The following is a 26,966-nucleotide window of genomic DNA, read 5'->3' as shown; positions in this document are numbered from 1 at the left end:
AAAATCTGGAACCAACTTCCCAGGGAGGTGGTCCTCACCCCTACCTGGGGCAAATTCAAGAGGAGGTTGGATGATCACCTGTCTGGGGTCTTGTGAACCCAGCATTCATTCCTGCCTGTGGCAAGGGATCAGGCAAATGATCTGTTCAGGTCCCCCCTGACCCTAGCTACTATGAAACTATGAAACCTAAGAAACTATGCTCTGCCCAGGATAGGTAATTGAGTTGATATGATTTTCAAAACTGGAAAACACACAAATGTAAATGGTTACACTCAAGAACGTTGCAACTTCAGAACATGCTTCTGTCCCAGCTGGTGGGTGTTATTAGGGCTGTGCAAAATTTCACTGGCTGTTTCATTTCGACACTGTTTTGACTCATTTTGAGGTCAAAACAACAAAACTGAAATGAAACAAAGGGCTTTGAAACAGCCTTGAAACAAAATGAGGCTAGTCAAAACGTTTCAGAAGTTACACAGCCCTAGGTGTTATGGTCTCCTTCTATGATATACTTAATAGAAATGCTAACATTCCTTGAATTAACCAGCAAGTTGGAGTGGAAAAATAGGTTACTGTAGTTAAATCCCTGTCACTGAATGAGAGTGAAGGTAGAAGTGGAAGGGATAGCTCATTATGAAAACTAGCTCACAGAAGTCTGCCTATGAAATTAGAATTCCAAGGGGTTAGTAAAAAATACATTTTTATCCCTACTTGTTTACCATTCTCTTCATCTTCTTTTATAAGGTGCAACTCTATCCCACTTTCAGCCACCCTTCCATGACAAGAACTTATGTGTTGCCGGTAGGTCAAAGGAAGTGATTCTTCCCCTCTGTTGAGCACTGGCGAGGCCACATCTGGAGTGCTGTTTTCAGTTTTGGGCCCCCCACTACAGAAAGGATGTGGAGAGACTCCAGCGGATGGCAACAAAAAATGGTGAGTGGGCTGGGGCACATGATTTATGAGAAAAAGAGTGAGGGAACTGGGCTTATTTAGTCTAGAGAAGAGAAGTCTGCGGGGATTTAATAGCAGCCTCTAACTCCCTGAAGAGAGGTTCAAAAGAGGATGGAGTTAGATTGTTCTCAGTGGTGGCAGAAGACAGGAGAAGGAGCAACGGTCACAAGTTGCAGCAAGGGAAGTTTAGGTTAGATATTAGGAAGAATTTTCTCACTAGAAGGGTAGTAAAATACTGGAACAGGTTACCAAGAGAGGTGGTGGTGGCTCCATCCTTGGAGGTTTTCAAAACCTGGCTACACAAAGCTTTGACTGGGATGATCTAGTTGGGGATGGTCCTGTTTTGAGCAGGGGGTTGGACTAGATGACCTCCTGAGGTCCCTTCCAACCCTAATTTTCTATGATTTTATGATTGAATGAAATTGTCCAGAAACAAGAAAATTCCTTCTTCTTAAAAATAAATGTTGCTGCTACCAGGGTTGTGAAAATTGACCTTGGAAACACACATAAAGTCAAGTGTTAATGACTCATGTTGGAAAGATTTGAAAAAGACTGAAATTAACTCATAAAGCACAATAATTGTCTGAGGATAGTAAAATGGAACTGCTTTTTAGAAAAGTCATTAAAAAGCATCAGAAATGTGCATACATTTGACTTCTTTTGAAGAAGAAGGTGAGGAGGATGGTGTTTCAGATAATATTACCTCCAATTCAAAATATCAGGTCTTAGCATTGGGGAAAAGCGACCTGTTTACCATTGCCAATGATCCCAGGTTAAATTTTGACAGGTGCACATAAAAGAACCTTCTGGCCTTTGAAAAGGATGGACTGGGCAGGAAGAATGGTTGGCCAAGAACTCCTTCACTGCCTGCCAATTCTGTCACATCTCGCCTCCATTCTCTATAGCAATCTGCTGTGAATTGGAGGTAGAAACTATGATAAGGCATGGAAAATGGCAAAACACACTGAGAAAGATAATCTGGATGTTAACCCACAGCAGCAACTGAAAAAAAAAACCAGCCCAATATTTTCCCCAATCTTTTAGGTCCAGCAGGAAATCCTTGTCCCTCTACTATGCCCTTAGTAAAACCAGCAAGCTTGTTAGTTTCAACAGGCAAGGAAAGAGATTATAAAAGGGCTGCATGAACTCTAATATCATAAGCACTCTTTCCCAATTACTTTTGTTCCCATTTGCAAGGTATTTTCAAAATTTTGCACATGCCCCAATTGGTACAAACACTAGAAAAATATAATTTTAAAATCAGAAAAAAGCACCAGTATTTCAATCAGCTCAGGTTGGTAAACAACATACATTGTAGGAAAAATACAGATGTCTTAACATGAAGTATTATTATACAGGTGTTCTAATAATAACAAATCAATTTCAGATCATTTTATAATTTTTAATTAATAAAAGGCTTGAACTACCTTTTCTGATCCCTTCTACTGGATTTTATTATATAGCTGGGTCTCATGTGATTATGAGTTATGCTATACTATGACCTGTCTCTTGTACAGCTTTTGTTTCAAATCCAACCATGAAAACCTTTCTTTCGAAAATGATTTACACAAGATATAAAAAAAAGTTATATTTGTATGTGAAAATTATACCACAACATTGTTCTCTGAGGAGTCATAAATGCATCGGAGTTCAGTTTCTGCTTTGAAAACAAAAATATGAACCTCACTGGGATATTTAATCACAATATGCCATCTCTGAATTAAAGATGCATTTTGTATCAAATCTCATAGGAGCAACCAAAATCTGATTGTTTATAGAAGTCAATTTAAAACTTTTAACACACAAACAAAGGAATATTGAAACAGATGTCGTTCAGCTTTCAATTAAGTGCAAGCATATTCCTGGGAGAAGCAAATGGATGGTAGTATGTTGTGTGTGCAAGTCCATTGCTTAAATCCATAATTGCCACTAAGCATTAAGACCTTGTTGTATTCCAAAACTAGCAAATAACCTTATAAAAGTAGATTTTTTTTGTTCTAATCATATATTACTTTTCTGGGTTTTATGAAAGGTTTATACTAAGTCCTAAGCTAAAATTCTTTAAATATTTATGATATATAGATTTGCCCCTCACAACTTGCCAGTTTTAACTCCAATATCATTAATTCATTTTTTCTTTACTCCAATAATAAAATGTGTTGTTTAAAAGTTTTGCTTTTATATCAGGATAGGGCAGAGGATGTCCTACATCCATGTACTTACATGATCCCCATGCTGCAGATTCCCTCTACCCCTGCAAAACAACAAAAAAGCCCCGCACAAAAAACTGCATCTACTCTAAAAATGGCAGACATTTACCACAAATGCTGAACTCGTCCACCTACACCAGCAACTTCTATGGCTTTCCCACTCATTCATCAGCATCTTATAGAAGTACAAAATCTTATTAGGGCTAAAATAACCCAAACTTTTTAACATCAGTCAATTTAGGTGAAGAAAAGGGAGAGAGAATCATTTTAGTTTTTAATGAGAAATAATTTAAAACTAATAAAAGATGAATGTTCCTGTTAATTTCTGGGAGTTTCAGGTTTGGCCTAAGACATGGTAGCAGGAAAATTATGCATGTTTTCAGCTTTTGCTGGCCCCAAACAGTAGCAAAGTGAATTGTGAGATTGAAGGTTTCCATAAGCACATTTTAAATTTTTATATGCTACTTCTGGAAGGCTGCTGCAGATGATGGTTTGACCCACAGTAGTCACTACAATATAGTGTGGCAGGTCTAATGGACTAGGTAGAGAAAGGAAACTGTGTCTAGAAGCCTTGCAATTCATTTTTCCAAGTTATCGCTACAGCAAACAATGACAAAGAACTAGAACTATTGCTTTCTGTATCACATTTAAAGTATGCAGAAGAAGCCAGTACTTGATAGTAATTCATTACAAAAAAAGAGCAAATTTTTAGAAGCAAACTGCTCACTTCTTTTCGACACCATGCAGTAGCTAATAGTCATAATCCATCTAATAGTTGGTACACTCTTGGTCAATATTTCACCTGCTGCATGACTGCCCCATTCTCCTAGGCTCTCTTTTTTTTGGCAGAGTAAAACAAATCATTGGCAAGAAGGGTCTTACCCTCAACTTCCAATTTGTGTTTATTCTATGTCCCTTCTTGACTCTTGTGCTCTTTCCCAGGTTCTTCCCCATGCATTGGAAAATGCTAGCTCATAGTTTTTCCTTGTTTTTCAGACTATAGAAAATAATACATCAATTCTTCTGTTATAAGAACTTAGAAATACTATAACAGAGAAGAACTTTTGTTCACTATGAATTTGTATTTGAAATCGCTTGGTTTCCCTTGTGATTCTTGCACACTACCTACCACACACACACACACACACACACACACACACACACACACACACACACACACACAGAGTGTGTATTGTATAAAAATACACACATATATAAATATATTCACACACAAAAATGCATGTGTGTGCATGTGTGAGAGAGAACATTTGTTGTGTATCCAGTTTCCTTTTCTCCCATTTGCTCTTTGGCCATGTGCATTTTCTTCCTGACTTTTAAACTTTTTCTACAGCAAAACAGACCTAGGGAGAGCAATCCATTTCACAAGGAAGCAGGTCAAGCAACTTCATCTGCAACCGTCCACATGAAGACTAGCTTACATGTAGAAGATTTTTGAAAACTGTCTGTTCCCAGGGTTGGACTTTATTCCACTTATTAGATGCCCAGGTACAATCTTAGTGCCTGAAAATCCATTATGCATGTACTTTTATGACATGCTGTTGTCTTATTCTTTAGAATAAGTCACAATAAATGAATAAACGAGGAGTACAAAAACCCACCCAGCTTTTGTATTAGCCATTTTCCATGACCTTGAAGAGCACAGAATTAGATTCTAGTTCTTTCATCAATGCAAAACAGAAAGCACTAACTATGGCAGAAGCACAAGTCGGCTTCTTCCAGTCACAACTTTTACTCTCTTCAACTTTCCACTTCAGAAAGAATATAAAGAAATAAGCAAATAATAGCAGCATGAATCCAAGGCACTGACTACAAGGCCGTGACAAAAGGAGCTGGGCAGTGGAGTCTCACACCCAGAAGTCTATCTAGGGGACAGGGCCAAGTGGAATAGCACTCCCTACCCCAGGATATGGTTTTTAAAAGTGAAGTCATGCTCCTATTACCATATCTGAAGGGAGGGGAGCAAATGGGGCACTAAGCACACCTCCCAGGGAGCCCATGTCACAGGGCTTCTGCCTTTAGAGAGGCTGGGTAGGTAAGGCTTGCCTTCTCCTTCAGCCTCTCTCCCCTTCTGTGTCCTCCATCAACCCTTCATCAAGTGATAATCTTTCACCCCTTCAGCCCTGGGCACTGAATTGACTTTCACCTCTCTAAGTGAGTTCAGATCATCTCCGAAAACACAGCAGCCATCACTGTTGGCTTGGGTGGCACTGTAATTTACTGCTGATTTACATTAGTACAAAGCACTAAGCTATAATGTGTCTAAGGGCTGCCCTGTAAATCCACTACCTCTAGGCTCAGAGCTGCGTCTATTCCAGAGTGACGTGCGAAGACTGAGTTCAATTACACTGCTGCATATTTTAACAATATTGGTTTCCAAAGCTTAATCTTTTAGGTCTGCTATGGATTTTTGGGAAATGAACATAATGAAAGAAATACTTCTATAAGATTATAACAATGGTAACATAAGATTATAGCAAAAGTAAAAGTTACACTTTGCTGACTACAGGTTTGCAGATTTCAGCATGTTCGGGACAGCTGTGGGAAGTACTGGCATTGAGGGAATTTTTGAGAAGTGTCAAAAATAGCCTAGTAGCTAATTTTATTATATTTTTTATATTCTTGAAGAAACAAAATGTAAGTAATCCTGGAGAATCCTACACTCATCCTGAGTTTATTTCTTGTTTGAAAGCTCAGAAAGACTCATCTAAACATGCAAAATAATTCACTGCATATTTTTATATACTTTGCCATATCAAGTCAGCTCATACTTTAATCACATAAGACCTTTCTAAAGCATCATATTACAAGGATGCAAGTAGATAATTCACCTATTCAGGTTGTGCTGAAATTGTAACTAAAGAACCACAATAAAACACCTCTGTTTTCTAATTTAACTAGAACTTGTATATACCATAGTCAAGAATGGGCTCTGGAATTTAGGAAACAGCTCGCTCTAGAATTCTCTCTTCTCCTCAAAGCAAAAAACAAAACCAAAAAAACCCCCAAAACACACAATCTTGAGGCTTTAATGTTTTAATCAAAGTGAAATATAAAACCTGCTTGCATCTTCCTGATCACTTGGCTGTTCACCTGGCCAACCCTTCAATAAACTTGCAAGGCAGACTGCCTCAGAGTTAGGGACATCAGAGAGATTCCAGGGTCTACACCTCTGGGGCAGCTTACCAGGAAGACTGCCCTGGAGTTCAGGCTCCAGCCCTTTGCAGAGGGCTTGAGTTTCTCTCTAAGTCAAAATTAAATTTAAAATGTTAAAGTAGTTCACTACAAAATGGAATGGTTTTTCCTTCACCAAACTGCATTCCCACACACTCCCAAGAGCACCTGTAAAATCAAGAGAGTTCAGAGTAAAAAAAACAAGACCCACAACAGAAACCCTAATATGCTGTCACTATTTATTTAAAGTTTGCAACTAAATTAAAAATAAATTAAATTTCTTGTTACATTTTCTTTTTCTCCACGAGACATTTACTGAGGAGCAGACTAATTGGCTCCACAGTGAACATCTCGCATCTATATGTGAGGCCTTATTAGGCTGCAGAACTAATTCTACAGCAGGGTAGTACTTATACATACAAGTACGTTCCCACTGTAGTTTTTTTACGCCACAGCACCACACGTGCAAATGATGCCACAACTGGCTGAAGCATGAGGGTACTTCAGTGCAGAAGTGCCTGCTAGCTAGCCTCACACTGAAGCAACCTTGTGCCCCTGCCAGCCCCTCTGCAGCATGTTGAGCCATGCTGGAGCAGCCCAAGATTGGCAGGCTGACCCCCCCAAAACTCCTGGCCAGCCGGGGCTGCTCCGACTTGGCTCACCATGCTGTGGTCCTAGATGCATGTTCAAATGGCATACCTAGAAGCAATAAACTTCAATGCAATATCAGCTGGAGTTTTTTGCTGCATGCTAATAACACATGTATGCACCCCTTAGGCTTTACTAATCCAATTCAAATCAACTTCTGAAAAAGGGCAGGGATTCAAAAGAACAGTAGTATTAAAAAAAAAAAAAAAAAAAAAGTCAACTTGGTACATATCAAATGGATTCAGTCCTGGCTAATAATCATTACCGTTCGGTTCAGCAGATGACACAAAGGACTAGACATTGACCTAGAAAGAGATAAATCATTTGGTGCGATGGGAACAAACAAAAGTCCAATAAAAAGTCATACTCCGAAACAACGAATGCAAAGACATAGGATGAGCCACCTTATGCTGGCAGACAGTGACTCTGGAAGACTTAGGGGTGGAACTGAGGGATAACCATGGTAAATTATTAGTTGAAAAAGGAATTCTTATTATGACATAGGTTTTGCATGATAAAAGAGTTAACATAATCTATGGAGGGAATACAGGATCAGAATATATAGGCTAAATGTAGGGAGATTATATTATCTCTATTCTTCTTCATTGGGCCTTGACAGGTGACACATTACAACATGCAAATGATAGCAGCTTGGTACACTAGGTTGCAGAATGACTAGCCAAGCAGCTCTTTCATAACAGCCATTATCAAATCATGTTGCCAAAAGGTAGCAAGGGAGAAGCTAAGAGCTCGTTTGCACTAAGCAAATGGCTCCCTTGGGATGGAAGCGGACAAACACCTACGTTAGTGCAACTTCAATATGTATAGTGCTACCCCTGAATTACAGTTATAATGGCACAGGGGTTTACAACATCTGTCTGCTGCTTGTTCATACTAATGGAAATGAGTCATCTGGCTGATTACACTGGTTTGACCAGTGCATTTACAATTCAAGAGCGGTTTTGAGAAGTCGGAGAGGGTTGACAAAAAGAACTGAAAGAAGGGTTATAAAAATATAACAAGGAGCTCAATCTCAATCAATTAGCATGTCAAAGAGAACCTTGAAGCATGATCAATACTTTTAAGAACCTACAAAACAGACAGAAAATTGTTAACAGAAGCTCTTCAAACCTATTAGACAGAGACATAAATGTCCAGTGGCTAGAAGCTGAAGATAGACAAACTGGGATGCTACAATAAGATGGTGATATTTTAACAGTGTTGACAATTAGCTATTGAAACAAGATACAAGTTGCTGTCATAAAGTCTCCATCACTCCAATCCTTTAAGCATTTTAAGTGTTATGTTCTAACTGAATTGATCTGGTGATTCTCTATGATCTTTATTCTTTAGAAAATCAGACTGGATTACTCAGTATACCTTTATTAAGTCTTACAACCCATGAAAGGCTTCAGGGGTGGAATTCTGGTCCTATTCAAGTCAGAGTTTTGTCAGACTTCACTTAGGCCTGGATTTCACACTAGAGTAACTAAAGTCTCAGTTCCATAAAGTATTAAGTACAAACAGAGAGGCTGGAGTGGTCTTATGTATCCCTGAAGTAGATTAATGGGGAGGTAAACATACATGAACAAGGTTACAAAGAGAAATAATATGGTATAAAGAGAGATCACCCAAGTCAAACTAGCTCAGAGTTATTGTAGACATCCACTGCTGCTTTCTTAATGTGAGACACGTTTGGTTATTAAGCTGTTTCTCAAGAAGAGGAAATTGTCTAGCCTACAAATCAAAACAAATATGCAAGTTCCAAGAATTATACTAGGTGCTTATGATGTATACAGCATTTACTTAAAAACAATAAGTGTACCAATCTAAAAGGATTCGAAACAAAAACAAACTAAGCAAGAAGTAATAACCTGTAGCCTTCACTTCATGGCTGCATATCATTACTGCAACTCTAATGTACACCAAATAATACTGTACAATAGTGATAGCAAATCTATATTACAGTATCTATGGGTGAATGGAATTCTCTTTTCATGTCATAACATGGGGTTTAAAATACAAAAATACACACTTACTTAAACATTATCTTATATTTAACTTAGTTAAGACTTAGGTTGAGTTAATGTGAATCACAGCAAAAGAACTCCATTGTCTCTTGCATCTTAGTTGCACTAGGAAAATGCACAGTAAATCACACACAGTGCCAGGGATACTTTAAACCAGGGGTAGGAAACCCCTCAGCACAGGTGCCAGAACATGGCACACTAATGCATTTTGCTTGGCACGCACACATCGGGGATGATGGCAGGGAAGGGGCCAGGGCTGCACTGCCACAACAAGGACTGGGTCCTTCATAGCTCCTTTGCTGTCCACCCATTGCACACCATCATCTTACAAGTTGAGGTTGTGGGTATTTTTGGCACTCCGCCCAAAAATGTTGCCTACCCCTGAATTAAACAAACATAATGTTTTGTTTCTTAATGAAATACAACCCCTTTACACCTATCAGTATAAATACAAGCGTGTGTTTATTTCATACATAATCACAAAGATTTTCTATGAATTTCTCTTTAAGAGAATTCTCAGGAAGGTTCTACTTGATACTCCCATTTCAGTGCTATGTTGGATATTGTACTCATTCTTTATTTTATCTTTGTTGCTTAATAATGAATTAGTTCCAAATTACCAGAGTTTAAGTTGCTAACAATGTTATTTCATCTAGTAAAAACATTAAATGCAACTGAAACTGCCTCAACAATGCTTTTTCATCTTTTCCATTACAAAGATACTACTACTTCACCACACAACAGCTAGTATTTCAGTCAGTGAAAAGTGACAACATTGTTCTAAGTTAGGAGGTCACTTTTGTCATCCCCCTGGTCCAGAGACAAAAGTTGTGTCACCCCTCACCCTCGATCACTGCATTTTCTCCTCGCCTGAGTGTCAGGCCTTGGGATTGCAGAGGGATTCTCAGATCCTTATGCTGTCTCCAGAATTTCCAGTGGTGCATCAGGAACCAAGGCTGAAGTTGCCAAGTGTACAACAGCAACACTGTTTAGAACAGAGAAGTAACAGAGAGGCAAGCAGAGACAGCAGACAGAGCTGGAAGAGAAAACAGAGGTGAAGCCCCAGCCCCTCCCTTGCCATCGTCCCTGAGGTGTAGCCCAATTTTGCCACAGCCACGTGATTGTAACCACAGTGGCAGAAGTTAAAGGAAGTTGCCACAGCCCTTGTGTGCAGCAGCTGCCCCAGGTGCCTGACTGCACTGTTACACTGCTGCTAGTATATGGGAACTCCAGGTAGTAGAACTTGTAGCATTGTCTTGGCCCCAGGAGAAGGTTGTGGTCTAACAGTTATATAGTGCAATAATCCTTTTCTTTTGATCAGCTGTGAGGACTGAACCACAAGCAATCTAAATAATCAATTATCATCTTGGTGTAGAAACAGTAGCAGGTCTCAAACTGCTCTATGAAGCCTAGCTGCCAAAAGGGGACACAGTGCACAATAATGTGCATTAAATCAGTACCTCCATTGTGAGGTACTAAGAAGATGCACATTAGTCTATCTTAATGTGTATTAACTAAAAAGCACAGTTTTTAAGAGATGCTTACTGTGCATTAGCCTATTTTAATGCATATTAACTAAATAGCATATTTTTAGTGATGCTTTAACGCACATTAAATAGGCTAATGTACATTAAAGTGAACATGAGGTACTAGAAAAATGAGCATTTACTTATATTAATGTGCATTACCTAAAGAGCAGGTTTTTGTGATGCTTTAATGTACATTAAAATAGGCTAATGCATGTGCATGTGTAGACATTCCCACAAACTCATACTATGCTATTGTGGAAGATAATTGACTTCACCCACAGAAATCAGGAACCCATCCTTCAGAACCGTGTATTTTATTTGTCTTCCCTTTATAACATTTTGTTTTCATGAGCCACAGCCTCAGTTTTGAGCTATACAAATTTTAAAAAGTAATTAAAAATTTTCAAACTCATGAAATGTGAAAGCTCCTATATTATTATGACTGGACTTAGAGAACAACTGCCCAACTCTGATACTTCTAGTCTATTTCCCATATACTCTAGAACTAGTTATCCATGATTTTTTTTAAACTTTTCTTGAATATTCTAACAGATGAAAGTGGTTAAATAATTCCAAAGACAAGAAGCGCACAAACAATCAATACTGTATTTTGTTTAACCTTTCACTCAGAAGCAAAGAGAGATTTACTCAGTATGAAGCTAGAAAAGAGAAAAGGGCTTTTTGAAAAGGTGAAAGGCTTAGTTCTAATGAAACCACATAATTCTTTCTATATCAGATCTCCTTATTTATGTGATGAGCCAAAGGACAAGAGATTTTATAATCATTATATGCCTGACCTTTTTACCAAGGTGAGCTTATCAGAAGCTGAAAGTGTTCTGTTATATTCCCTTTTTGTAAAATGAGCTAGTTACCCATTTGCTTTTTGGCTCTTTTAGAGAGGAAGCAGGAGTGTGGCAGGTAAAAAGAATTGGCAGGACCCCTTAGAACATAGCTTCATTAAGATAAAAAATTATTTTACGGTAAATACGTAATGTTTGCCCTAAACTCTTACCAGTTTCACTGAAATAATGTCATTTTCACTTTGAAAAGAAAAATAATCACATTTCCAATGTGACTGCCTAGCTCTTGCCATGGAGGCCTATGCCACCCCCTATTATCTGCACTAGGTCCATAACCCAGGAGCTGACTTCAGTTCCTCACCTGCTACGATGTCAGCATTTTCTAAACAAGCTGTGTTCAGAAACCGAAATTAGGCCTTGGGAGCCTGCTCCTTTCAGATCATCACCAGGCTGCTGGTCTTCCCTGGTTTTCTGTCCATGCCTGGGTGGGTTTCAGGCCTTCTTTTTCAGTGCCCTAGGCTTTGGGCCTTCTTCCCTCACTCTTTGCCTTCCTAGGTGCTGGACCTGCCATACAGTCCTTTGGCTTTCACCCCCTCTCTTAAATTCTGCCTTCCTGGGCATTGGGCCTGCTTATACAGTCCTTTGGGCTGCAGGTCCTGATCCCAAGTTCGCAATCCTATGCCTGTTTCCACTCTGCACACAGTGGCATTGTCTCCCCAGGTGCTCCCTGTCACCTCCAGACCTCCCTTCACAGCCACCTCCAGTCCTCTGGCCTTACACAAAAATAAAGAATAAACATGTATCATAAATAACTTAACATCAGTACATGGTACTGCTAAGCTTCCTTCCACCTCTGCAATATGGAACTCCTTCCCCTTGGTTGGTCAGAGCCAGACTGATGCTACAGCAAAGGCCTGGGCCTTATAAAGCCTGTAGCCACACCTCCATTATTCCTTTTTTAAATGATTTGTTAATTAAAACATGCAAAGTGGATGGAATACAGATGCACATAGATCACTATCAAATTGGGATATATGTGGCACTGGGCACACATGTGAATGAGTATATAAGGGAATAAGGCAATAGGGACTCAAAATCAAGGTGCTAATCCTGCCCACTTTTCAAGTTTTGCTATTTAAAAGCTGAAAGAAAGAGAAAAAAATATTTTTATTCATTCAAACCTTATACACACTTTTTATATAGAAAATATAGCAATTTGGAGAATTCAAATTATGCATCTATATACAAATGACATGAAAAAAGAGAATTTCATAATTAAATGTTTGACAAATAAAATCATTTAAAATTTCTATGAAAACATAATGTGTTTTTCCAAATAAACAAAGCCAAGATTTACAATAAAAACTAAGTATAAGCTATCAATTGTGATCTACTGGTAGCAAGGCTTGGCAGAACTATACTGGTAACATTAAAAGTATTATTTTTCATACCCTTGAGGCATTTTAATGTCCTAGCAGCAGTAACAACAATTTACCTAAAACTTTTAATAGGATACAGAAAATTAGGAATGAAGAGTAATGCAGAAGTGGATGCAATGGAGCAGAATTAAACAACTCACGTAATGATGAAACAACACTTCTGGCCTGGCATGTCAGGCAAATAGTTTTTATCCAAAATTTGTAGTACAAAGTCGTTTTGATATTTTACCACCACCACTAGCCAGAACAAAGTAACTCTGCTGCTGTGCAAAAGTCATTTGATTCTACAGTAAAAAAATGTAAACTTTCTTAATATTCATAAGTCTGGAAACACACTGTAAAATGAGATCCTAGGAGTCTTTAATGATTGCTTCTTAGAAACAGCAGCTTACAACTGTTTTTAGTGTGAGCTGTCCCTTCCCATGCCAAAAGAGAAGGATTTCTTATCCTCATTAACATACAGTCAAATTCTAGTTTTGACCCTTACCTCCAAAGAAGTCAACATCCTCAAATTGGATCATTTAAACCAGTGTTTCTCAACCCATGGCTTGAGACCCAAAAGTGAGTCACAAGAATATATGAAAGGGTTGCAAACAAACTTTAGAAAAGGAAGAACAAACTTTAAAAATAGTTTCTTCTTTAAAGGAGAAAACCATGGAAAACTGTGGCTTTTCCCTTGCAGGCTGGCAGACGTCCAGCCTTCAAGGGGCTTCTTGGGGCCCTTCATGCTCCACACACACCTCCTCACCCCACATACTAGGGGTATGGGGGTGGAGGCAGTGGGTCAGAAGTCAGGAGCACTGGCCATCAATGTTTACAAATGGATCCTGGTACAAAAATTTGAGAACTATTGATCTAAAAGATCACCTAAAGCTCTGAGATGAAGATCTCAGTTGGCAAGCCTAGTCTTTAGCACAATGGGACTTCTAACTCATGGGCAAAGCTCACCTGTTCAGCAGCCTTAATTATCTGGGCATGATCAAATACTATACACTGAGCCAAAGATCTCATTACCAGCCACTCATACATCTTTGACTTAGCCTTCTCTAACACACAGCAGCAGGAATGTTTAGAAAACAAAAACCAAGATCTCCTTCAGTACAAAAAGCACTGTGATTTATTTCCACACATCCAAAATAAAATAGAGCCTTAGTCATTGACTAGTGTTTTCTCTTATGTACATCCCATTACACGGGGACACAATATTTCAAGTTTATAGGATGTACAGTTTCCTAACCATACATCCAGTTTTAAGTATTTTTTTTTTCCTGTTATTAATAGGCTCTTAAGTAACAACAGCTTTTTCCTGGCACTTTAGGAACTGCTTTAAGGCCCATTACATTAGGCAATTTCTCATCTTCCTTCTGAATCCCAGAGGAGAAAGCACATCCTAATTTTTTGACAAAGAAAGTTATATAATGCACAGCTGAACTTCAGGGACCCTCTCACCACATCACTACCAAATATTCAAATGTCATAACTTGCAACACTAGGGTGCAAAATGTTGCAATGATTTTTTTCCCTTTCAACAAAGAGAAAGAAACTATACAATCAATTCACAGCTTAGTTCCTGGGAAGTCTGGGAAGTTAAGTGCTGAAAACTTAGTTATTAAGAATATATGCAGCATGTACTTAAATCTTCATAAAAGACTAGTTATTTAGCAGTTGGCACAGTTATTGTAGTAATAACCACGGTCACTCTAAGATGGACACCTCCCAATCATGGCACTAAATTTGTCTATTATTTGCTGCTATTTTATATCTTTCAGTATTGGTTACAAAGTTACTTTCCTTAATAGCTTCTGTCTTAATAATTTCTGACTGCCTACACCTTCAAGCTGATCTTATAAGGTGCGTTCAAATTTCTGCTATTTGCATGGAGCCTCCTTTTGTTAAGACCATCAGCCATAATCAACAAACAACGTCTTTACTTTGGGGAAAGTGGGGTGAGAATTATTGGCGTATCCTTTATAATTTTCTAAAGTGAGGAGATAAATATAAAATGTAAAATTAACCACAGTTGTGTAATTTAGGATTTTTCTTACCGACATCAAACTGATTTCCATTTCTGTATTTGTAGCATCAGCAGATAGGATCTCAAACTTTTGAATAAGAGTTTGCTCCTTGATCCTCAGAGTCTAGTGATGATGTGTGCCAAAATGTTAAATAACTGGTCTTTAAAAAAAAAAAATGAATATGCCAAGTATCCCAACTTATACTTCAAAAAGAAATAATTGACATGCCTATGACTTTCAGTACTCAAGGTCTCCATTTTCATTTTTTCCTTGCTCCAGCCTCTAACGGATAACATTTTAAGGTTTAAATCCACTGAACTGACAGAGAAGCAGAGAAAAATAGTAGAAGAAACGAATCAACCTCAACCACTTTGGAGGACTGGCTAAAGACCCTGAAAGCTGGATTCAAAACAGTTCTTCAGGGCTGCAGGCAGGAAACAGCTTGTATAGCCTGGAGACAAATTCAGTATCTGCAGCGTGTTCAGAAAGCCGGTTATAATAATAAAAACAACAACATTTGAACAATTTCAAATTCCTATTGATTTAACATTTTCCATGGCCTAAAAAAATAGAAAGGAACATTCATGATTATGATGTTTGCTGCACAGCCTGACGATTCACTGTCTAAAACTGACAGCTTAGCAATATGCAGCTATGGACACTACAGCTGATATGGCCCCAGAAGAATTTGTTTTCTTTCATGCTGCATTAAAATTAGATTTAGCAATGATAGAAGTATGAATGTGCAGATAAAGTTGCTCACTGATTTATTTCTCTCCTTCATAATACAACAGAACACTGTGAGGGAGGAGGTGGAGGAATCTGTTCTTATGTTTACCAAATGGGAGAGTCTTCCTCCAGATTTACTGGCAATCTCAAAGCTAAGCGCAGCATGCAGATATAAGCAGAAATCAGGGCAGTGTGGCACATTACAGAATAATTCATTCAAAGAGGCATGAGGTTTCCTAGGCTGAAACCTACTCTGTTAGATGATAATAAGCCACTACAGTTAAAGTTTCAAGGGGACAGAGACTGTCTCATGAAACTGTCCCCTGGGTAAATGGAACAGAGGGCTGGGCTTTAGGGTGCAAAGATTTGTGCACTCTTTCCTTCTGCACTCCACGGTCATGCTGGGGACAGTCACAGTCCTCAGGCTCAAGACAAATCAGTACTGACCTTTCTAAGCACAACTAAGAAAGCAAGTTTCTTTAGCATAAAGTGGCAGGACTAGAGTGACCCACACAGCTGATCTGGTACAAAGGCTTAGGACTCAGCAGAATCTGTTCTATATACCCATTCCCTTCAAGTCCCTCCTGGACCATGCAATTGCATGCAATGTTTGTCCTTAACAGGTATAATACAATGAATCCTCCAGGAAACAACATCACTGATCTCAGTTTATATTTATCAGTTTAATTAGATTTTCCTTCATTTAAACAGCTGGGCACTGGCATTTTCCCAACCACAACACTTGCTGACTTATTTGATTCCTTGCTTCATCTTTAGACTTAAATAAAAACAATATCTGCAAAGATGGATAGATTGCGTTATGCATGAGTCACAACTGTTCATGAGGAAAAAGTATTTACATCCATATTTCTTTTGCACTAGGAAATATAGAGTGATATAACATCCATCTGTAACTCTCCTATAGGCAGTTTATGATGCATTTAAAACAAACACCCACAGGAATTAGGATATTTCTACTATTTTTAGTACTATTGCTGTTAACTGGGTTCATTCATTAAACAAAATGCTACTGGTATTAGGCTTCAGACTGCATTTAGTAGAAGGTTGTGCAAGGCTTAGAGTACAATAGTCATGGAAATACTTATGGAATGTACTAAAAGGATTGCTTGACACTGAAATAGGTTGTTGTAGAAATTAGTAACCATCCAGAAGAAGTGGCTAGCAAGAGAAGCAATTTAAACCACAGGAATCCTCTAACAGGGTGCATGCTAGCATTCAAATGAACTACTTAACATTTAGCAGTTTAGTTTAAGCAGATGGAAACCCTACCAGTAGAGCACTGGGGAAATATTCATGAGCCCAGCTGTGTGTTCCGCAGGCCGACTGTGCTGCTGATAACATTTATCCAGAAGGCCCCAGTGCACGCATCCCAGCATGCTTTGCAGACCTCTCAGTCTGCCTGGAGACAGCTGCAGCAGCTGAGGGTACAGATCAGGACTAAGTGGCTGGCTCATGTGTTCCTTCCACACAACAGCCCCCTCCTCCCTCATAGTTATCAGACAACAGAAGTGCTGTCTTTTCAGGCCTGTCCCTCTCCACCCAGTAACAGTCCAATGTATCTTACCCCTTTGCCATCAGTCAAAGAACCTAGTTCCAACACAGGTCAAGTTTTGGTGATATCCAAGTGCTCATGGGGTGGATGCTGGCAGGTCTGGGTACAGGGAGTCAGGTCTGGCCAAGTCTGAAGTCTCTGGTTCTGGCAGAGATGGGATCTGTGGATCCTCCACACTCCTGTACCCAAACTTCATGGAACCTACCAACACTGAGGCCAGAGACCCGAGTTGTCTCCTCATGCCTCCCACAAAGACATGGACGGGCTCCAAGGTGGGGTCCCTGTCTAGTTCTGATCCCAGGAGGTCCAGAAGTGGCAGATCAGGGGGCTCCAGTCCTGGCAGGTGTGAAAATGGGTCAGTGCCAATACTAGGCATGGGCACATTGGGGATGTCGAGTTCTGAAGGGTCCCTGAACCCCACCTGCGGAGGTTTGGGGGAGGAAGGAGAAGGCTAACAGCTGCATGGCCCTGGGACTGTAGAGAAGGGCTGGGCTTACCTGGACCCTCAACTGTTGAGCGGGGGGGGGGGGGGAGAGGGGGAGGTTGCTGTTTCTCAAGGTGCAGTAATAGAGTGCAGGCCAAATTACAGGCTGGTTTCCCTCAGTTGTAAACATAAGGACTGTGGTGCAAGCTATCTTTATTCATGTCCAGTTCCATCTTTGGAATCAGAAACTGCTTCTAGATAAATCCTCCTCCTGTTTCTTTACCCCAGTTTTTCTTTTCTTTTTGAGCAAACTGAAAGAAAACATATTGATGTAAAATATTGCATTATTCCTGTTGAGTGTGGGACAGATGAAGTTCAATATCATTTTAAATGCTGAACGTTTCATGAACTGAAGTAACTGAGAAGGGGCAAATTTTTTCTTTCACTGGGATGATTTTTATAGTCAGCTTTATTATTTTTGTGCATCTCTTTTGCTTATATTTGCATCTGCCATACTGAGGTACAAGGCTTTACTACTGTAATATACCACTGGATTTTTCTCTGATAAACATGAGATAGTCTTGACTTCACAATCCAAGTGAAGGTTTCCAATTAACATATTATGTTAACACTGCAATAATGTGCCTTACAAATTATTAAAAAACAAAACAAAACATAATTGATCTAATAAAAAAAAGACAATGAAAACTCAAACAGGAACAGGGGCAAAGAAAAGATTCCCATCCCTAATGACCCCCAAGGAGTAGCTCAGAAGTTACACACAAACCAATTTAAGTTATCAGAAATGGGTTTAAACCTGTAAGAGAACAAAAGCTCAGTGCACATAAACCAGTTTCAAAATGACAAACTCGTTTAAGATAAACCTGGTTGAATGTAGTATCAGACTTAACTGATTTGGGTCAAACTGGTTTAAAAAACTTCTCTCCCAGACCCCTTCCTGGTTCAAGTTAAATCAGTCCCCCAGCATCCCAGCATGCTTTCCAATCCTGGGCTTGGATGTGCTGTCTGCTCCAGCAGAGAAGGGTTGAGTGGGGGGGAAGGGAGGATGGAGGCAGGGGCTGCTCCCTCCCAGGCAAACCCCTAATGGGGTCTGGAGCCAGGGAGTAGAGTTAAATCCTCTTTCCCCTGAGCACAGAGCTGCCCTGCTGCTAAGCTTACTGAAACTTACTGCTGGCTGCGGCTATGGACTACAAATCCCAGAGGCACCTGGAAGCAGGAAAAGGAAGTGATGAGCAACCCTGGTGTGTCCTGCCCCTGTGAGTCTGGACTGCAAATCCCAGAGACATGGGGGGGCAGCAGGAAGAGGAAGTGAACACACAGCCCATGCTGGCTACGCATCAGAGAGGCGTGCTCTAGTGCCCCCTGGCTTCTGGCCTGAGCCACTGCAGAGATGTGGCTTCATTTCCTGAATCAGAAGTAAATGTGCATCCAGTTGTTTCTCCGTTTAACTAACTAAGACTTAAACTAACCTGCAAAGACTGAATAGATTCAGCCTCAGGCTTTTTGACTGTCTGTACTTAGCCCATATGCATAGAGTGACTAAAGGCTAGAAGAACAAGACTCATTTTGCAAATCAAAGGTGGTGTGAGTGATACTATCTTGGTCTATAAATACATTATGGCAGTAAATACCAGATAGGAAAAACAACAGTTACTTAACTCTAATAGCAAGATGCTGAAAAAGAAATTGGCATAAACCGACCATAAATTGGATTGGAAATTAGGAAGCAGTTTCTAAGTATTAAAAGAGCTAAACACTCTTCCAGTAAAAGAAATGGGAGAAACAAACTAACTACTTATAAAAAAAAAAGCTCTGTATTTTTGCAAAAGGTATTTTATATTATACCGTATTATACCTAACCACTGTTCATAGCATAGGCCTTCACTTCAGACAAGAGTTTGGCTTTCTGTATTTATTAAAGCATGTTAAAAAAAACAGTTTTGGGGGAAAAAAAACAAAGTCGTCTCATGTGGAAGTACTATGCTTCTGTGTGGAATGTGGCTTGATCTGAATGCTATTTCTTGCTCTAAAACACAAGGTCATATGCTCACTCATGAAAGCATTTTCAAACAAATCCTGCTGATTTTGAATATGGTTCAATAAGCAGCATGATCTTCTTCAAAACAACAACAACAACAAAAACAAAATCAAATGGAATAAAAGGAAAGCTGCTAATTTGATAAAAGTAAAAATGTTCAGCTCTTAACTACTTAGTTTGATGGTGATTTTTTTATCATCTCTTTTGTTGACCTCACAAATGCTTGATAATTAATCCTAAATAAGTCTTTCTCCTTGTCTTCACAATCACTATGCACTATTTGTGAATCTTTGAATGTTTCACATAATTAACTAATTGTGAGCCTGTAAGCCTAGTGATGATGATAAGGTATATAGTCAGACTATTTTTTTTTCATTCAAAATGTTAACTGCTACACTGTACATTCTATGGCTGACTGGAACACTGTAAACTACCATATGTACTCAAATAGAAGATGACCCTGAATATAAGTTGACCCTCCAATAATTGCATCCTAATTATGGAAAAATTATAAATTTGTTATAACTTTTCCAGGTATATAATCTGATTATTGGAGGTTTGCCTTGAATTTGCACCCCTCTAATAATAAATCTACAGCAGGAAAAATAAATCTAGCGGGTCAGGTAGTCGCCTTGCCCTCTGCCCCCCTGGATTTCTTCCCCCTGCAGCCCCTTCCCCCCACTCCTTATTGTCAAACCCTTCTCTCCCTGAGCACATGGAGGTGAGGATCAAATCTGAAAATACCACCCTTGAAATAAAAATACCTGTAGTAATTTGCATAGAAACCCATAGACTTAGTTAATCCAGAATTGGCGCATCTTTTCTTTTTTGAAACTGCTGCGAGTTTTAGCACAGATACTCTTAGTAAACACATTGTTAGGCAGCACTTTTGTAACTACTTGCATATAACAGAAATTATTCATGATATTAGTCCAAAGCCAAGAGAAACACTATTTACCATATATGCCATTGGGCTGGGCCCAGCAGGGTTAACAGTGTTTCAAAGCCATGGTGACCTCACAGTTCAGCACTGCTCAGTATGTGCATGTGAACCAGATACCCATCAACAAGGATTCATGTGTTAATTAGCCCCCCTAATAATGACTGGAATGGGGTGTTCTTGTCATGGGTCCTATGATCCTCCAAATATTAACATGCAGCTGGGGAACAGAACAATCTAGTCTAGCTCCACCTAATGGAGGTTGGGGCCACACTAATCATCTGCAACCTCATCTTGTAAATATAGTAAATGAATATTTTTTATCATACTAAGCTGTTTTGTCAAAGCTAAAGATTTTTGAAGACATTTTTGATGGAAAAGTTTGAGCTCTTAGGTGCTCAGAGAAAGAAGATAAATAAAAAACCTGATCTTTTCACTCCAGAAATGGACAGTTTAGAACAACCCCATTTTTGTTTTAAATATTTTAATTCCAAAGCAAAAGAACAGGCTTCAAAACCCCCAAAACTGACATTAAGTGGAATTCTTTCCCACCACTTCTTTCCTCTGAAGTGACATTTTACGCTATTGTAAATCTTACAATAGTCTCAAGCTTACATCCTTCCAATACATCTTTGCTTAAAATGACAGTAACTTGAAAACCCATGGGGCTGGTCAAAGAAAAAAAATGCTCTTCTGATACTCACTAAGTGAGACAGATAACAGTTAGATGTGAAGGAGGTTAGAGCGAAGGAGAACACAATGGCAGGAAGGACATAAACATCATTTGAGCAGAGCAACGTCACATTTAATTTTAAAATAAATGTTGAGGTTTCTCGTGTCCCTGCAAAGCCAGGATCCTTACTTAATAAAGATCACATTCTCAATTAATATAATTTTGGCATAACCTCCACAGTTGTCAGTTTAAAGAAAACGAAACTATGGACTTAAGAGTCTAACAGTTCAGCGGACTTATTAAAAGTAATATAGCTTCAAATTTACCTAAAGTTTTTTATAGACAAAAGAAAAGGGCCATGACTTCAAAGACCGTTATTTCAGACCATTTCAGGACTAGGTAAAATCTTTGAGTAAAAAATTGCTGATATGAACTGGGAATCTACCAGCATAGATGCCCAAACTGCAATGTTTCTAACCCTGCTAAAACATGGAGTGTCTATATTTTACCCCATAGGACATGTAGGACCTTACACTACAAATGAATCTTGCCTAGCTGCACATATTGCTTATATTTAACATATAAAATAACATGTAACATCCTTCTCTACATAAGTAGTATGCCATACATTGTGTGTGTGTGCGTGCGTGTGTGTGTGTGTACATACTGCTTATGTAGAGAAGGATGTTACATGTTATTGTATATGTTAAATATAAGCAATATACACAGCTAGGCAAGATTCATTTGTAGTGTAAGGTCCTACATGTCCTATGGAGTAAAATACACACACACACTACTAAAAATGTTAAAATTCAAACATAAAACACTGTTAAGTGCAAAATGCAAATGCTTTGGCAGTGTATACATTCTAAACTGTACCACCTTTTGCATATTCATTATGATATATCTCTAGTTATATGATAACAAATGTTCTATGAAAATGTCTCCTTCCTGTTCAGTGTGTAATCTAGATGGTAGGCAATGAAGAAGATATTTTAACTTCATATGTTTTTCTTCATTATTCAATATATTGCTTCATGCTTAACACACTATACACATCATTCCTGCTCTTGCTATAAAATGACACAGGGCTCCTTGCAGGTTTCTCTAAAAATTTATTTTGCAACACTTCCATATTCATTACAAACCATCCATCCATCCAACTGCTATTTAGTCATTCACTATACAACTTTGTGTTTTCCATTTGTTAGAATTTCTGGAGAAATTAGAGCCTTTTAGTGTGTGAAATTAAGTCTGATGGATATCACACAAGTTTTCATAAGCAGAGGTCTTTAAAAAGATGACTTGCCACACTTTGCACTTAATCTTTGTGAGCTATCTTTATTTCAATTTCAGTTGCTGCTGGACAGTGCTAGATTATAGAAACTTATCAAGGTTAATGACTACTAAAAATACTAGAAAACTACTGACACTGGAACATATTTTGTACTTCTTGTTCCTTAAAAAGATTGTTTTCCTACTTAGTGAAGCAGATTCTACAACTCAGAAGTGATAACATTAAATCTTATGTAGTTAACTTTAAATTTTACATACTTAGGAATAATTAAATGTTCTTATAAGTATGTTAAACTGTTCATTAGCTAAAAATCAAGGACATTAGAATATCAGAGCAGATAGAGAATTTGAGAACAGATTTTCTATGTGTATAACTTTTTTTGAGTAGTTCCCATAGTAGATATTTATTGCCTACCTGTTTAAAAATTAAGTTTGAGAAAGAAAAGCATAAGAACTTTGGGGATCTTAGACCCTTTATCACAAAATTTATTGTGCCCTGTGAAACAAGTCTAAAATACTGGTTAAAATAGCACCATTTTTTTTCTTAGCTATGAGAAAATGTATAACACGCATTCAGTGTTAGTCAACTTCCAGGTCAGTGATTTATAATTAATAGAGACAATATTTACCATTTAGAGCCATACAAAATAAGAATACCCCCCCCCCCCCAGCTACCTTTAAACTAAAAATTACTTTTTGGCTTATGAACTTCATAAGCTGCAGAGTGAAATGCACACAGACTGGAAACTGGTTTTCAGAGCCAAACTGTGATTTTGTCCTGATGCATTTGACAGTAAGCATTTGGGTGAGTCTTGGATAAAAAAGGAAGAGAAAAATGAGGTAGTATGGCACAGACAGCATCAATTATGGACCAGAGAAGTTTCAGAGAAGTTTCATGACTCACTGACGTATCTAGGTTTTTCTACAAGACATGGTGATAAAGCATTTCTTTGTCAAAAGCAGAGCTTGGCAAAGTATAATTTTTCTCTTCCTGCTGAACATAAAAACTCCAGGGTAGTTTAATAGGTAGCGTGTACTGGAATAATACATACCAGATCAAGTTTTAACCATTTCTCAAATTTCACCCTACTCTGAGGCTGGCTAGTTTTTTTTTCTTTCCAAATGTATATCCAGACAGTATCCTGGAAATATAATAATTGTTGGAGATAGAAGGCTGAAACACTAAACACTTGAAAATTCTTACAAAACATACCAAATATTCAACTCCAGAAATACAATTAATGTGAACTGTAAAGCTCAGTACAATGCATATCAACACATCACCACAAAAAAGTGTGCGCAATCAGGGGTGAAACTGAGAAAGCCAGAGAGATAATGAAAATAAAAATGGATCATTTCAAACATACCTTGAGATACTGCTTGGTTTCAGCAGAAGCCAGGTCCCCGGGATGTATTTGTGTTCTAGCCAGATTCTGCTCCGTTTCAGTTAGCCACTGACTAAAGCTCTTCATGTCATGGTGGAAAAGCCGCCATTTCTCCACAGATCTGTCAAACCGCCTGCAAGTGCAAAAAAGGAGACCAAATAATTATGCTGTATGTTATCTGACTAGAGAGAGAAAAAAAAAAAAAATATGGTGACAACTGATGCAATTTTTCTGTCTGTGTTTCTTTGCATTTTTTAATGCCTACATGAAAAGAAAACATTACAGTACTTCTAAGGCAATCAAGAGACTGTTGAACCTACATAGCTGAGGGCAGTGTCTTTTTTTTTTTTTTTTTTAAATGCTTGAACTAAATTTCATGCAAATAGACATGTGGCTAACAGCGTTAAGAACCTGAAATCCTATATTAAGCCACATAATTAGTTCATCAACTGCAAGAAACAACATTGTGTGTGTATGTGTACATTTATGTATACAAAGTCACTTCTTGTGTCTTGTCAGTCCAACTGCTAAAAGTACAAACAAGAAAACCAATTAATGTCAACTAAGGCAGTGGTTGTGAATCATAAAAAATATGGCATTTCAGGGTTACTGAAAAACTACCAACTTACTGTACATACTTTACATGGTACCAAATAGTTAAAAAGGACCAGTGATCAATTTAACTCCTTTCTTGAATGTAAAAGTATCCACTTGTGCAGATCCAGGACTTTGGACAGTGGGAGTCTGGAGCCTCAAGCTTTGCTGCAGGGGTGGCTGCAGCCCCAATCAACCCATACCCCTCACCAGGGCTGGCACTAGCAGTAGTGGGGGGAAATCAGATAGTCCTTCAAGCAGGTAAACATTTTCCTCCCCTGCCCTCCATGCTCAGTGGCATGTTCTCTCCCCTTCCCATTCCCTCCCACTGCTACTGCACCAGCTGAACTGGGGATGGAGGATCTGAGGGTTTCAGAGCCGCTACTACCTCATTCTAGCTGGGCTGCACGTGGAGCTAGGCTTAGTTAGAAATGGCAGTGGCAACAGGCAAGTTCTCTTCTCCCATGCCTGCTCCCGGACTGCCAGGGTAGGAAGGAAGAACCCACCCACTGCTGCCTCTGTCTGCAGATGAGCCCAGCTCCATACAGAGCATGGCTGGAGAGGGCACAACGGAGGCCCTGGACAGCAAGAGATAATAACAGTGGCACTGGTGGACAAGGGAGAGGTGGGAGGACAAGGAGAGGAGGTGACCCTAAGGACAGAGGGGAAGGGTTGCAGCTGTTCTTACTTGTTCCCAGGAACAGGGGGAAAAAAAATCCTCAGCTGTTGCTCCCAGGGCATAATTGACTGAAAGAGGAGTGTGTCCACACGACTGAACCTTCCCCATCTCCCCCTGAGATCCACCCTTTAGGATCTATAAGGCATTGGCTAAGCTGAATAACTGAGGGCCCTTACACACACACACACACACACACACACACACACACACACACATATACACACACACACACACACACACACACACACACACACACACACACACATATATGAACATACATACACCCCCCCCCTTTTCTTTTGAAAGAATTCTGCAGGTCAAAAATATGCATATTTCATACCATGAAACCTGCATTTATTATAAAGCCTGCTGCAATAGAGACTATCCCAAAGAATCAGAAATGATACTATTTAAATTTTATTGGAAGAAACTGATTTTGTTCGTCTGCCAAATGGCTGCCTATGTCAATCTTCATTGAACTTGTAATCCAAAGAAACTCTCTCACTGTCAAATAACACAAGTATATTCTGCTGATAGTTTCATTTTTATTCTGTATACATTTCAGTTAAACTCAACTTCATTTTTACATGCATGTACTCAAGTTCTTAAAAATGGCAGATTGAAACAAAATTAGTGTTTTATTTAAACAGAATCCAGAACAATGATGATAACAATTACTACAGATTTTGTAATCCACAGCTCTTATTCTGACTCTTAGTTAGAATATACCAAACTCTTAGTTCCCCTCTGGGTTTTAAGCAGACATTAAACTTTAATAGCAAATGTTGAATCTTATTTGTCATATGACTCTGGGCATTCTTTTGGTTTGGAATCTGTATCCCTCAGCCACAGTCAAGATTTAATGTGGATCTGTTTTCTTTATTTGGAGGATAATGACAGCCAAGACAAAAAGGTCCGCACCCTATATTATACTATACTGTGAAATGTGTCATTCATAGATTACTTGTTTAGGTGTTATTTTTTTTAAGCTTGATGACTATTAAATATTGTCTTCACTTTTTTCCTTAATAATCCTTCTTCGCAGATTATTTTATTTTTCAAGCAGAAGTATCAAATGTATGGCCTGAAGGTCAGATCCAGCTCATGGAACTGTTTGATTCAGCCTACAGGTCACTGGACCAAGCCCATGTGTTGAATGGCTCCATGCTCAGTGTGCAGTGCAAGGACTGGACCCCACATCAAGCATGCTGCAGGCAGCACAAGAAGTTGGTCTGGGCATTGCATGCAGCCCACGTGCCAGATCCCCTGGCATGAAGTGCAGGGACTAGACAGCGCACTTTGTACAGTGAGCCTCATGGCTAGTGCATGCTGTACATGGCATGTGGGAAAGACAAACCATGCGTACTGCATACCGTGCAGAAGGCTGGCACAGGGCATGTGCTGCCTGCGGGGTGTGGAATGAACCTGAAGCTGCACATGGTCAAGGAGGTCAGGGGCACAGGCTGCATGCAGTGCCCTGGACTAAGCCTCTATACTACCTGCAGTGCCAGGCTGGACCTGGCATCACAGCTGCCTCACAAGGGCTTGGTCTCAATCTGGCCTCCAGACTAGCCCAGGAACACTCATCTGGCCCAGGGGACCAGATAAGTTTGACACCCCGGACTTAAGGGATAATAAAAAGGTGCTTAATATTCCACATCCAACTATATGAACATCAACTCTCTGGCTAGGACTGTTTTCCTAGGTTTTTTGGGGAGGGTGATGCAGGGTAGGTGAAGGGCAGTCTACTTTTAAGTACTAGGCTCTGCTGCTTAGTAAAGCACAGATGCATATGCTACCCCT

The 26,966-nt window shown here is 39.2% G+C and overlaps 1 protein-coding gene across 11 annotated transcripts in view; it reads right to left on the bottom strand.

Moving 5' to 3' along the window:
- The window catches only part of DMD (dystrophin), a 2,172,325-nt gene that overhangs the window by 945,825 nt on the left and 1,199,534 nt on the right, over positions 1-26,966 (bottom strand). For all 11 annotated transcript variants that reach the window (XM_059720821.1, XM_059720816.1, XM_059720817.1 and 8 more), the window contains one exon: positions 23,873-24,023. In XM_059720821.1, coding sequence (XP_059576804.1) covers positions 23,873-24,023 — 151 coding nt within the window. The remainder of the gene's footprint in view (positions 1-23,872; positions 24,024-26,966) is intronic.

The sequence above is a fragment of the Alligator mississippiensis genome, chromosome 1, assembly GCF_030867095.1.
Source record: "Alligator mississippiensis isolate rAllMis1 chromosome 1, rAllMis1, whole genome shotgun sequence".
In the NCBI taxonomy this organism is placed as follows: domain Eukaryota; kingdom Metazoa; phylum Chordata; order Crocodylia; family Alligatoridae; genus Alligator; species Alligator mississippiensis.
The sequence above is the reverse complement of the archived record's forward strand: the minus strand, read 5'-3'. Positions and strand labels throughout refer to the sequence as shown.